Source organism: Capricornis sumatraensis, chromosome 10 (genome assembly GCF_032405125.1).
Source record: "Capricornis sumatraensis isolate serow.1 chromosome 10, serow.2, whole genome shotgun sequence".
Taxonomy (NCBI): Eukaryota; Metazoa; Chordata; class Mammalia; order Artiodactyla; family Bovidae; genus Capricornis; species Capricornis sumatraensis.
This window is the reverse complement of record NC_091078.1, coordinates 101,607,813-101,621,494: the sequence shown is the minus strand read 5'-3', so window position 1 is coordinate 101,621,494 and position 13,682 is coordinate 101,607,813. Positions and strand designations below refer to the sequence as shown.

The following is a 13,682-nucleotide window of genomic DNA, read 5'->3' as shown; positions in this document are numbered from 1 at the left end:
TCCCAGGAGACTCCGCCTGCCCTGCAGCCTCAAAACCCCCCAACGGCCTGGGATCAGTCACACAGGATGAGGGTTGACAACGCACACGCCGTCTTGCCCTCAGCCTCTGTCCAAGTCCATACTTCCACCCCAGCAAACCTCAACACAGCCTTCAAAATCCAGCTGAAACGTCCCATGTTCCAACAGCCTTCCCAGACCGCCCCTCACCCAAATCACAGGGACACCCCTCACCTGAGCGTCCATCCATCTGGCAATGAATATTAGGGTGTGTGCTGGGGGGCTTCATTAAGCTCCGACAGCCTTCCCCAACCTGCTCCCCTATCCCCTGCCCAGGCTCGGTCTATACCTGTCTCTCCACCCACTGGGGAGGAGGTGGGGGGGCTGGGTTTCGGGCCCTCTGACACCTCCGGGAAGATGGCAGTTGAAAGAGCGCAGGCTCAACCTTAACACAGGCCCACTCAGGTCCGAATTCCACCTCTGCAACCTCCTAGCTGTGTGACTCTGTGCAGGCGGCTCCTCCTCTGAGCTGTGTGGGTCTCTAAACTCAGCAATGCAAAGAGACCCCCCTACTCTGCAGACTCTAAGGAGACTGGACACCATGTGTCTTTAGTGGGTTGCACGCTGTGGGCGCCTAATATATGCTGGCTGTGATCAGTATGCAGGAAGTGCTCAATAAATGCTTTGTTTGGGGGGAAAAAATAAACAGGGCCAATTCCCCAATGCCATCTTGCCCTCAGCCCAGCACAGGCCCCCCGGGAGCAGCCATCAGTAAATATTTGCTGAGTGAACAAACCCAAGTTTCAAGAGGGCTAGGCTAGCTGCGTGGCAGGACTTCCTGTTTATGTCCCTGTCGTTGGTAGATACGTTACCCTGAGGAGAAGGCAGGTCAGCCACCCCCTGGCCCTGCCCCTCCCCGCTTCGCTACGAAACTAACACAGGGAAGTGGCTGTTGACAGGCTGAGAGCTCCTGTATTCCTGCCACATTGAGCTGGGTCTCCTGAGCGTCTGGGCTCACGGTAGCCGGCCAGCCTGTCTGGGGCTCTGCCGAGGGTGAGCTCCGTGGATCGGGCTGCTGCAGAGCCCAGGCAGAGTCAGAAACAGGCCCAGGGGAAGGCAGGCCAGGATCACCAAGGCCCCAGGAAGGCAGACGGGGGCCCCTCAATTACACTCTGCTCAAAAGCAGGAGGCAGGACCCACACTCAAGCCCTGGGCCTCCCTGACCCAGGCTCCGGCAGCCCAGGGGAGCAGCATGGCCTTCCCCTCCTCCAAATGCCCCGGAAGCTCTGCCCCGACCACCATGGGGAGGAGCCCCAGGACCGAGGGCACAGCCCCGCCGCCAGCCCCAGGACCAAGGGCACAGCCCCCCATCCCTTCACAGGGCAGCATCCCCTGCCATGACGAGGCTCCCCGGCACGTGGCCCCCACATGTGAGAAGTCGTCAAGGGCCCCAGCTCCCCTGTGGAAGCGACAGATGGCGAGTCCCTGAGAGCTGGGGAGGGGGTGGCTGGCACACATCCAGGACTCGTCAACGCTTCCCGCCCAGGACACTCCTCCAGGAGGGACCCAGTAAGGGGAGGCCTCCATTCCCCCAGCCCAGATGGGTGGCGAGGGTGTGGGGGGCGGCACGCAGGCAGGGAAGGCTGGTGGTGGGGAAGAGCACTGGACAAGGAGTCCAGGGCTAGGGTGCGAGTCTAGCCCGATGCCGTGTCCCTGGAGGCGTCTGCTTCCCCTCCTGCTTTTCCCATCGGGATGATGGGGATGGGGCGGCCAAGGGGGTCTTGGGCCATTTTCCAGGGAAGACGTGTAGGCCTCAAACTAGGGGTGGGGTATGTCCAGGGTCACAACCCAGCCTGGGGGCAGGGCAGGGTGGACATGGACAAAGTCACCCGTGGGCTGCAGCACTGGGCAGGGGCTGGGCCTGTCGGGGGGCGTGACAGGGGAGAGGGTCTGGGGTCCTGGCCAGACCCTCCTTTCCTGCAGGAGCTAGGGGCAGCTGGCTGTCCCCAAGGCCTGTGCCCACCACCCACCTTCCTTCCCCCTACCGCCGTGCAACCAGGGCAGGGCTTTCTCCAACAGAGCCCAGAAACTCAGAGGAAGAAAACCGAAGCATGGGACTTCCCGGGTGGGCGAGTGGCTAAGACTCTGAGCTCCCCATGGAGGGGGTCTGGGTTCAATCTCTGGTCAGGGAACTAGATCCCACATGCCGCAACTAGAGATCCTGCACGCTGCAACTAAGACCCAGGCAGCCAAATAAATACATAAGTGGAAAAGCAAAGCATGGGCGGTGGGCCCCGCCCCCGCTTACCTGGAAGAAGGCGGCACTGGCCAGGTGCACCGGGATGCTCTGGGAGCCGCCAGTAGGCATGGGGGCCAGCGGGGAGGGCAGGATCTGCGGGCACTCCTGAGGGCTCTGCAGTCAAAACACAAGGAAGCGGGGCTGACCCTGGGGTGTTTCAGAGGAGACGGGATTCACAACCACCCCAGCCAGCCAGTGCCGTCCCATCTCCCTGGGGAGGCGCTGGGCAGCTTACGCAGACAGGAAACCCTGCTAATAAAACGACAGCCACATCCACCGCCTCGCACACACCATCTCACCTGATCCTCCGAGCGGGAAGGTGTATTGGCCCCATTTCACAGACGAGACTGAGGCACGGAAAGAGGCAGTAACCTGCCCAGTGGAATCCCCATGGCCACTCCACGGAGAGCCTCTTAGGGGAGACCTCCCCGGCTCTGGGCCTCATCTTTCCCCAGCTGTAAAATGAGGCGCTGCACTCACTCTCTGAGGCTCCCTCCAGCTCTGGAATTCCAGTTTCCAGATGGACAAACGATGAATGATTCACAAAAGAGGAAACCACAGACTTCAGAGCGGCCCATGAGAAACAGGGTGTGAGGCTGTACACCCCTCCCCACTGCCTGGATGTGTCACGGGCCCCGAGCAGGGGGCCTGGGCATCCGCATTCTCATGTCAGATGCAGAGTCAGTTGTTCAGTCACTCGGTCGTGTCTGACTCTCTGCGACCCCCGGGACTGCAGCATGGCAGGCTTCCCTGTCCCTCACTACCTCCTGGAGTTTGCTCAAACTCAAGTCCATGCCAACCAACCAGCTCATCCTCTGCCACCCCCTTCTCTTCCTTCCTTCAATCTTTCCTGGGTTCTTGGGCCAGAGACTGCGGCCTGAAACTGAGGACCAAGGTGAGAGACAGGGACCCAGGGTCTTTTCTCAGCACTGTTCAGCAGACAAGGAGCTCCTTGAGGGGACACTTAGAGGCCCAGTGTGAAACCAGAGCTTGAGGGACACCAATGCTTCATTTATTATCATTGACCACGGTCATAAATAGCGACAGGGTAGCGACGGTGGTTAGCGGCCGGCACCCACAGCCCTCCGCGTGCACCTGGAAAGTTCCAAGCACCCTGTGCTGTATTAATTCACCAAACCCTCCTCCCAAATGCCCTGTGAGGTGGGTACCACCGTTATACCCACTTGACAGACTGGAACACTGAGGCACAGAGAAACAGAGTGGCGTGCCCAGGACGGGGGGGGCAGCACAGTGGGCTCTAGCGGCGCAGACCCTGCTGCAGACCCCCAGGCCAGACACCGTGCCCAGACGATGAGCTTCCCTGGGAGCGCTGCCTGCTGCCGACCACACGGGCCAAGGAGGCTGCCCAGCCCAGCCACCACCGCAGGGCTGCAAGTCAGGAGCTGGCGTCCGGCTTGCTGTGTGACACGCAAGGCCGTCCCTCCCCTGAGTAGCCGTCCTGAGCCGTCCCATGTGTAAGCCCCGTGGAATTTCGGGGAATGGAACCCACATGTTTCCAATCGGGTTTCACTGCCGCTGCCAGCCCGCTTCACAGCTGGCCGGGGGCCCTGCGGCTGCGACCCTGGCTCCGGCCCAGCCGAGGGGAGGTGGCCAGCAAGGGCTGGAGGCGTGCGGGTCCAGAGGAAACAACGTGGGACCATCCCGGAGGGCCCAACTCTGCTTGATCCTCATAACCCACCGTGGATGCACTCTCCAGAGTGGGCAAGTCTGGGAGAGTGTGGGTGAGCCTCTGCCCTCTTCCAGGGCCGCCCCCAGGGTCACTCATCTCCCCTGGGGACAGCTGATCCAAGAGTGCCTGCCTCTCCCTGCCCCCCAGGCCTGTGGTATGGGAGGACTGACCCTCCTCCCTAGCCCCAGGGATGGGCAGGCACCCAGGCCTGTCCTGGGCTCAGCAATTGGTTCGGGGAGTGGATGTGATCCAGTTCCCCTGGAAAACTTCCGCAGAACCAACAAGAAGGAGGGTCTCCTGGGATTGCTGGGGATCAGGACCCCACCCGGGCCAAAGGGGAGGGCCTGCCGGAGCGCCCGAGGCCACTCGGAGGGGCGGGGAAGCCCTGGTGACGAAGGCAGTGCCTCCGGATCCAGCTGAGCCCGAAGGGGATGCCGCCCCTGGGACTCTGCACTTACAAAGGCTGACTGCCTCTGCTGGGGCCGTGGCCGGCGGTTCGCAGAGAACCACGGCCTCCTTGTCCCGTCCCAAGCCAAACCATTCAAGCCTCAGAGACAAGCTGAGTGGCTTCTCCTCCTTGGCAAGAGTATAGCCTCCAGGCTCATGAAACCACGGCCCGACTCTGGGCAGAGCCGAGAAGGCGGGAGAACAGGAGCTGGGGGGACAGCGAGGTGGGAGCCCCAGGAAGCCCAGATGTCAGCCCAGCGCTGGAGCTCACAGACTCCCCCACGGTCTTTCCACATGCATGGGTTCAGAGCTCGCGACCCAACCCGGCGGAGCACCAAGTGGCCCCACTGAACCCACCCGACCTGCTCCCTCCCTGCCTTTCTGAGTCGCCCTGCCCCGCTTTTATAAACTGCCCCCACGTTCCCACCAACTGCCCTCTCCACCAGCTCCTAACGAAGCCACCTTCGTAGAGGTGCCCATCCAGGGAGCCTGACCCCGGCACCCGCCCAAACCCTCACCGCCTAAGGTCACCCCACCTTGCGGAAGCCACCTCCTCCAGGACAACTGGAAGGGGCGGACGCAGTGGCCTTCTCCACTCCCCTCCCCTCCTTGGAAAAAAGCTGCAGCCCTCCTCTCAGCATCCTGTACCCCCTACTTCCTTCCTCTGGGGCCCATGAGGCAACAGGAAGTCAGGAGACATAGTCCCTGGCTCACGCCTGCCCCTAGACCCCTCTCCAGCCTGGCCCGAGCCCTGAGGCCTCCACGACCGACCGACAGGCTGGCTCCAAATTAAATGCTGGATTAAGCAACAGGCCAGACCCAGGCGGGAGCGGCCTCTTCTCCCTCTGGACTACCATAATCCTCTGAGACAGGCCCTCTCTGTGCCCCCAACGCATCTCTGACCCGCAGGCCTCAGCAAGGTGGGGCGGGGAGGGGGTGTGTCCCTGGGGGTGCTGGTCCAGAAACACTTCCAGGCTGGTGAGCTCCTATGCGTCTGCCAGAACCTGGCAGAAGGTTCCCCTCCTGGAGAAGTCCTCCCAGCTGAGGGGCCACCCACAGCGTGTTGGGTACGGAGCTGGTGTCGCTCCGGATCCCCCTTTGAGACAGGCCCCCTTTCACAGACGGGAAGAAGGGCACAGAGAGGTATGGCGGCCTGCCCAGGGTCACACAGCCACGACTCACGCCTCAGGCTCTTGCGTCCACGATGGGGAGGGCAGAACCGTGTCTGATCGGCTGCTTCCCCAGTGGGCACCAGGTTGCTTCCTAGGGATGCAGGCTGGGCCTCAGTGACCTCTCCCTGCTGGGAGCCAGGGGTTACGCTGACTACCTCAACTGTGCCATTTGGAAAATGAGTGGGAACTCCTCTTTCCTGGAGAGACGAGCTGCAGGCAAGAACCTGGTACCTCACCCCGAGCCTCTCACGGCCCTGATACGAGACGGAAGATCCAGCGGGCGGGCCTGACGGGGGATGAGCTGGCATATGACCTGGCACCATCCCGGGCCAGCCAACCCAGCCTGGCACCCAACGCAGTCCAGCCATCCCACCTCAACCAGTCTCGGGAGTCCTGCCCAGTCGTCCCTGGCACAAGGCTGGGACGGCCATAGAAGCTCTCTGGGTAAAGACATGAAGCCACCCCGCAAGTGACCACACTCAAACCAGCCGGCAGCAAGGTACGTGGCACCTCGGCCTGTGTCTCTGCCCGTCCCCGCCCTCCCCAACATGCCCGCCCCGTGTAACTGATGGCATGCTGTCCCCTAGGTCAGGGTGCCATCAGGCCAGCCAAACAGGAGGACCTGGAAACCTGCGGCTCTGGAGGTCACTCGCTTTCTCCACCCAGCAAGAGCCACAGCAATCCCCAGCCCTGGGGCCCCAGTGCCTGTGGGAGACGGAGGCTGGGGTCTTTCGGCCCAGCCCCTGACTTGGGGAAGCGGGGAGAACATGGGCTGCCAACAAGAGGGATTTTGATTCAAGGCCTGGTACTCCCTGACCTGCGAGGGTTGCGGAAAACTTTGAAAATAAAGTTGAAAATCAGTATGATGTGCAAGAAGGGGCCTTGTCCTAAAAGGCTGGAAGTGTAAACAGGCGCAGGCTTTCTGGGGGTCAGCTGAGCTAAAAGTATGGGCTTTCACCCCAAAATGCCATGTTGAAGAACTGGTCTCCAGGGGACCGTCAAGGCCATGCAATGCCCTGCATGTATCAGAACACAAAAAAGAAAGAGGCGCGCTCAGCACGTCCAACAACAGCGGATTGGAGGGGCTTCCCTGGTGGCTCAGATGGTGAAGAATCTGCCTGCAATGCAGGAGACCCGGGTTCAATCCCCGGGTTGGGAAGAACCCCTGGAGAAGAGAATGACAACAGGGGATTGGTCACATGCACTGTGACGAGCCCAGCACGGCGGCTGTTAAAGTCGGAGCCAAAGAAGACACTGTAACGACACGGAAATGTTCTCAACGTGCTAAATGAAAAAAAAAAAGAACAGTGGAGGCAGAGGGCACCCCTGGGCCTGGCTTACCGTGGGATTTGGCGAGGCCTCACACCGAGACTGGTTGGAGACACAGGCGTGCTGCTGGGCGCACCAGAAACAGGGCCACTGTGCCGACAGGCAGCTGGTGCAACTGAAAGACAGAGGGGGCTCCCCTCAGCTACCTGGCTCCCCATCCCTGTGCCCAGCAGCGGGGACCCAGGACACAGATCCCAGCACAGTGAAACCAGGTCTTGCTCAACATCAGAGCTGTCCAGAGGGGCTGGGCATTTTGTAAGGTAATGAGCTCCCCAGTGCAGGAGGTATGTAAGGAGGAGACAGGCAACCAGGGCCTCCAGGGGACTAATCAAAGCACTTTTCTGAGCCTCGACTAGCCTGGGTGCTCACAGACGTCGGGCACACTGGGTGATGAGAGTTTGTTGCACAAATGAGCCGTCAGGTGAATAGCCAAGGGTCCCGTCTGTCTCTGTGACACCACCATTTTTCTTGAGGAGCGTCCCCGAGAGCAAAGCCTCCTGCCCCCACCGGCAGCTAGTCCCGACACCCCACTCACGCTGTGTGTGGGTACACCTGCCCAACCCGGCCGCAGTCGTAGATGGTGAAGCTGGCCCTGACGATGCTCTGTCCCTGGACCCTCACCGACATCTCGACGGTCACGTGGTCTGGAACAGAGCAGGGCGTCCAGGGAGAGAAGGACAAGGGGACACGGGGGGCCCACCGACACCAGCAGCTGCGCCATCAGGAGCCCCCTACGCCTGAGAGTCCACCATCCGAGGGCCCCGTCAGCCGCCCCTGCACCCAGGGCCATGAGGCGCCTACCTTGGTGGGTCGGGAAGGGCGGGAACTGATCCCTGGGCAGGAGGTTGCAGTAGGCAATCTGGTGGCCGAAGGCTGGGCCCGGGACCCGAGCCACCGTGCGGATGCCGTGGCCATAGTCACAGGCCATCTCCATGCCGCTGAGGCCGGGCAGGCTCCCCGAGATCTGCAGGATCATACCCTGGAGGCCAGGGACCCTTAGCTGGGGGTGCGGGGGGTGGGGGAGGCCACGCCACGCACCGCCCCACCCCCACCCTGGAACCTGGGGAGAAGAGGTTGGTCAGTAGCCTTGACTCCAGGGCCACGGGGATGAGGGCCTCAGTTTCCCCCTCTGCAGAGTGAAACTGACCATCTTGCAGGAGCCAGAGGCCCTGTACAACCCGGCCCCTGACCTTGGATGCTAGCCTCTTAACACTCTCTCAGTCATGAGTCTTGCCCCCACCCCAGGGCCTTGCGATGGTGGGTCCCTCCGCCCAGATGCTCACGCTGGCTTCCTATCGCTGCTTGGATGTTATCTTGCAGTGAGCCCCCCGCCACCCTGACCTGATCTAAAATGTCAATACTAGCCCCTGCCAGGCTGCGTGCTCTGTGCCCTGTCCTCTGCTCGACTTCCTTCTTCTCCACAGCACTTATCAGCATCTTGGCATTCTATCTTGTTTCCGCTCTCTCCTCTGGGAGTGTGTCCACCCCTCAAGGGCCAGCGGTTGCCTCTCTTGTTCGCTGCTGTGTCCCAAAGTCCAGGGCTGTACATGGCACAGAGTAGGTGCTCAGCAACACCTACTGTTATTGATGAATGACTGAATGGATGGATGGACAAAGCCCCGGACTGCCTGCTTGACCAGATGACGTATGTGCAGGATTATGATGTGTAACAACGGGGAGCGGGGAGCACGGGAGCCCCAGCTCCTGTCGGTCATCAGAACCATCACGTGACAGACGAGGACGTCTGCCCCAGAGAAGTCTCTGAGGGCAGGACTGGGGTGGGGGGCACCCAAGCCTGTCTGCCCCTCAGCTCCTGCTCCCTGGAATCCCCTGCACCGAGGCTGTCTGCTACAGGTAAGCAGGGAGCCAGCTGCGGCAGGCCTAGGCATTCCTGGACATGGATTGTGGGGGCAGGAGGGCAGCTACTTGAATTCAACTCCCAGCTTGGGCACTTCCTCACTGTATAATCTTGAACAAGTCACTTTACCGCTCTGTGCTTCAGTTTCCCCATCTGTATGATGAGGATGTTAAGAGCACCCAGGCACTGGTCTCATCATCTGCCTCTAGGTCCCTGGGGCGCCACACCCAGGAGGCTCCACCTGTCGGGTCTGGGTGCCAGGGGAAGGGCTGCTCTCTACCCGCACCCCTGAGCCCGGAGCTGGGGTCCTGGCCCCCCCAGACTCACCGGGTACTCCTGGTGCACATTGATCTCAGCCGGCAGGACGGTCATGGCGGGGCAGCGGCTGGGGCCCGCGCTGGCACTGGTCCAGAAGTGTGGCTGGCTGGAGTTGGCGCAGTCCTGCCGCAGAGTGCACCTGGGACGCCCGGCGCAGGTCAGGGTCTGGGGCGCCCCCACCCCCGAGGCCTCCCGGGCCCAGCCTGTGCCCCAGGGGCCTCACCGCGTCTCCAGGGTGCACCAGCCACAGTAGGCGTCGGCCGCGCCCACGCAGTCCCCGCAGGTGGTGTGCGCGGCGCACGCGGCAACCTTCACCCTGGCCATCTGGAGACAGAGGCGGGGGGGGGGGGTGTGCAGCTTAGCGGGGGAGGGGCAGCCGGGTGAGGGCTGGGAGAGGCTGGGGAAACTGAGGCTGTCACGGCGTTGGGGGTGCGGGGAACGAGGCTTCCCTGCAGAGGCCACGGCAGGCCTGAAGGGAGGGGGCGACGCTTCCGGCAGGAGCAGCCGCTCTCGTGCAGAGGCAAGGGGGGCTGGGGCTCAGCGCATCCTGGGGCTTTGTCAGGCTGAGGCCTGGCCATACCTGGTGGGACGTCATCAGATACAGGTAACCAGGGTCCACGGGGTCAAACTGCATCACGTGGTGCACAGGCTCCCCGTATGCCACCGTCACCACCTTCCGGCTCACCACCTGCATGCTCTCATTCAGGTTGATCTGGGGGGGTGCGGAGGGGGCTGGCCGTCAGGGGATGGGGCACCAGGAGGGCGTCCCCAGGTAGGGGCAGGCTGGGGACAGGCCCTGTGGGGGGGGGGCGGGCTGCCCCAAGCTTGGGAGTCTCAGCCTTGGGCCCTTCCAGGACTGGCGGTGGCAGCCGGCCCCCACACTTTGTCCTCTGTTGTGCGCCCCTCCCCCCAGGAACCCCCACTCCCTGCCCTCACCAGCACGTCCTACCCTGGTATGCACAGGGCCGGGCTTCACAGTTAAGAAAACATTCTCTGGGAGGCTGTGGGCATCATGCCAGGGAGTGGGGACCTGGGTTTGAATTCTGGCCTTGACATTTCCAAGCTGCACAGGCCCGAGCCATGCGAGTCACTTCCCCTCTCTGAGCTCACGGGGCTGAGGACGGCACCCGCGCCATGGGGCCGTGGGGCGCGCTGGGGAAGAGGCAGGCAAAGCGCTGCTGGGGCCCCGGAGAGGCGGCAGGCCCACTGGTCTCACCCCTCCCCTCTCACATGCCCATCTCACAGATGAGGAAACTGAGGCCCAGAGGAGCCAAGGGACTTGGCAAGAGTCCTAAAAGGAAGATGCCTCAGGGTCATGATGGAGGTCTAGGTCCATCTGACCCCAGATCCAAGGCTGGGGTCCAATGTCCAGGCAGGAGAAGGACCAGGACTAGCTGGGGTCTGGAAGCTTCTCTGGCTGAGGGCCCCTCTGCACGTCCCCCAGAGACCTGACAAGGCTGCTCAGAGACTCCTCAAACTGCTCTTCTATGCTGATCTCACATTCCATGTTGCCTTGTCAAGGCCTTGTCAAGCTCTGAGCTGGGGCGAGGGGGCCTCCAACCCCCCAGTCCTCCTCCGTGGGCTCCAGAACCTTTAACAGCTGCTCCTGCTTGTGGAATCAATGTGTTCTGGCATTCGGGGCCCTGACCGTCCACCCCATCTTATTCCACGAGCCTCCTCTCTAGTCACTAAACCCAACTCAACATCCAGCCCCCATGTCTTCTCCCTGCTGCGCTCTGGTCTCAAACACCTTCCTCTCCCCCTTGGGCCGGGAGCGGTCCTCCCAATGTCTTCAGCAAAACAGCCTCCCTGATGCCCCCCCACACCCTAAACTGCAATTACTCTCTCCCCAGCCCCTGGGACACGCCTCATCCCAAGCGGCCTCTTGGCAGAGTCTGTCCCAGGCAGCTTGGCCCCCTGCGTCCCCCAGGCATCCAGCAGACACGTTTCCACTCTTTCCAAAGTCTACCAAGCACCTCACATGCTCTGGGGCCTGGGCTGGGGGCTGTGATCAAAGCCTCAAGTGAGGCGAGAGTGGGCAGCAGATGAGCGGGCATGAAGCAGGGTGGTGGGTGCAGAGGTCAGGACTGAGGGGCGGGGCAGCCTCTGAGCTGACTGGACTTGGATTCCTCCCCGGTTCCTGCTGTGTGGGCTTCCCTGATGGCTCAGCTGGTAAAGAATCCGCCCGTGATGCGGGAGACCTGGGTTCGATCCCTGGGTTGGGAAGATCCCCTGGAGAAGGGAAAGGCTACCCACTCCAGTATTCTGGCCTGGAGAATTCCATGAGGCCGCAGAGAGTCAGACACGACAGCGACTTTCACTTTCCCCGCTATGTGACTTTGGGACACTCGGTTCCCCTCACAGAACCTCAGTGTCCTCATCTGTGAAATGGGGATCATGGCTCTGCCTCCCTCGAAGCAATGTGAGAATTAAACATGAGGATGCCCGTGATGTGCCTGTTGAGGCTGGGTAGACAGTGGCGCCTAATAACTGCGGCCTCATGGGCTGGGGTCGGGGAGACTCCTGGACAGATGGGGAAACCGCCCCAGGTCCTGCAGCTGGAAGGGCGAGAGCCAGGAGCCACATGCAAGTGTTTGACCCCGAGCACAAGCCCCCCGGTCTATGGACCTTCAGTGGAAGCTGTGAAGGTGGAGAAGGCCCCCTGCCCCTGCTCCCATGACTGGGGTTTCCCCGAGGGATGTCAGCAACTGGGGTCCCGGGGCCGGGCAGGCTGGGACTCTGACCTCCACTGCTCACCACCAGCCTGTGGTGTCTGCCCGGGGAAGCTGAGCGAATTGCATTATCAGATCTGAATCAATTAGACCAGGGCCTGGTGCACGTCGGAGCCAGGCCAGACGGCTGACGCTCTGGACAGGCCGGGGGTGGGAGGTGGCTGGAGGGCCACCCAGGGTCCATGCCCTCCCCTGGGACCGCTTAGTAGGGAGACTGACTCCTCTCACCCAGCTCTCGGCATCTCGGGGGCAGGAAGCATTAACTGCAGAAACCAGTCACCTTGGTTGGGAGCTGGGGCATCCTCAGAGGCTGGTGGAGGAATGGAGGAAACGGGGGAAAGGGGAAGACCCTCACTTCCCAGGCTGTGGCCTCCCCCACCCCCTGTCAAAGCCCTGCAAGAGTCTTGAGAGGCTGAACTTTCAGCCTTTGATGGCTGGGGACACTGAAGCTGGGAGAGAACACCTTCACTGCTCCAGGTCAAACAGCCTGCCAAGTGGCAGAGCCCAGAGACTTGAACACAGGTCCGCCGGCTTCTGAAGCCGGGTCCTGAAGGCCCCCAGAGACAGGCCCCCTGAGCTCTGCTTCCCTCGTCTGCATGACGGGAACTCACTGATGTGAACCGGAGTGGAAGGAACAAACGTGGAAGATGCCGTCTAACCTGTGGGCCCCCCGCCCCTGCCGAGCACCCCAGCCCAGCCGTACCTTCAGCAGCCGCCCGGTGACCGTGCCCAGGAAGACCACGGTGTAGTTGCCCACACTGGCCACGGCCACAGAGGAGAGGCCCGGCGCTCGGAACACGGGCAAGGCCTTCAGCGGCTGCAGGATGGACAGCGGGTGCTGCAGGTGGGCGGCCCCGCAATCCAGCTGCTCTGGCTGCAGCTGCAAGAGAGACAGCGCGTCAGACCACGGTTCCAGAACCTTTTGCAGCTCCCAGCCCCCTGCCACCAGCCGGGACCTCCGGCCGCCGCCTCCAAGGTTTCAAAGTCCTGCTCCTGCTCTGCGCTGGGCTCAGGCCCCAATGCAAGCAGGACCACGTCTCCGAGCCCAGGTCGACCCCTGCCCTTGGTTTCAGTCATGGAGCTGCCCCTAGCAAAGGGGTCCGTCCTGGGTACACAGGAGCTGGCCAGGAAGGGTCATGTGAAGGAGGCAACCTCTGCCCCAACTTACCTCCTGATACCCAAGAGGTGTCCATCCTGTCTGGCTGGGTCTCCATAGAAACCATGGGGTTTTTCTCCCCTCCGCCAGATTCCTGCTCTGACCCCAGCAACCCCCACCCCCAAGCTTCCCAACAGGTTACTAGACAAAGGTTGAGGCCTCCCCAAACTGAGGCCCTAACACACATCCCTTCATATGCCCACGTTACAGATGGGCAAGTCGAGGCCAGGGGTGTCCAAATGCACACTCCTGGCATCCACATCAGCCCCAGCTCACAGGGGCAGGATGATCTTTGGAAGGTTTCTTTTGCAATTTGCACAAAAATACAACACAGGCCTCCAGGAAGTGCCTCTGAGAAGGCAACTGTGCAGATCCACCAGGATGTGGACACAGGGTGGTCTGGGAGAGTGGATGGCAGGGACGGACAGGATGGCGTGCACCACCCGGCAGGGACGGCCCAGCCCGGGCGACACCACAGACCTACACTGATGGCGAAGAAGGAGACTCTGGCTGAGAAAACTCACAGGGCGTCACGGGGCCTTTCTGGTAAGAGGGGCGCATAAACGTCACCAGTCACGGCAGCACACGCACCACAGGCCACGCTTGCTGGGAACGGACCCTGCACCAGGCCTGTGGTTTGCTGAATCCTGGCCCCACTCTGAGATCCCATGTCACAGATGGGGT

General features: G+C 61.9%; 1 protein-coding gene across 1 annotated transcript in view; it reads right to left on the bottom strand.

Annotated features, from left to right (window-relative positions):
* Window positions 1-13,682, bottom strand: part of PLXND1 (plexin D1) — a 49,141-nt gene that overhangs the window by 18,392 nt on the left and 17,067 nt on the right. The window contains exons 2-9 of the mRNA XM_068983016.1: window positions 12,546-12,722; window positions 9,691-9,822; window positions 9,334-9,434; window positions 9,120-9,249; window positions 7,736-7,913; window positions 7,470-7,578; window positions 6,947-7,049; window positions 2,306-2,410 (exon numbers count right to left, since the gene is read on the bottom strand). Coding sequence (XP_068839117.1) covers window positions 2,306-2,410; window positions 6,947-7,049; window positions 7,470-7,578; window positions 7,736-7,913; window positions 9,120-9,249; window positions 9,334-9,434; window positions 9,691-9,822; window positions 12,546-12,722 — 1,035 coding nt within the window. The remainder of the gene's footprint in view (window positions 1-2,305; window positions 2,411-6,946; window positions 7,050-7,469; window positions 7,579-7,735; window positions 7,914-9,119; window positions 9,250-9,333; window positions 9,435-9,690; window positions 9,823-12,545; window positions 12,723-13,682) is intronic.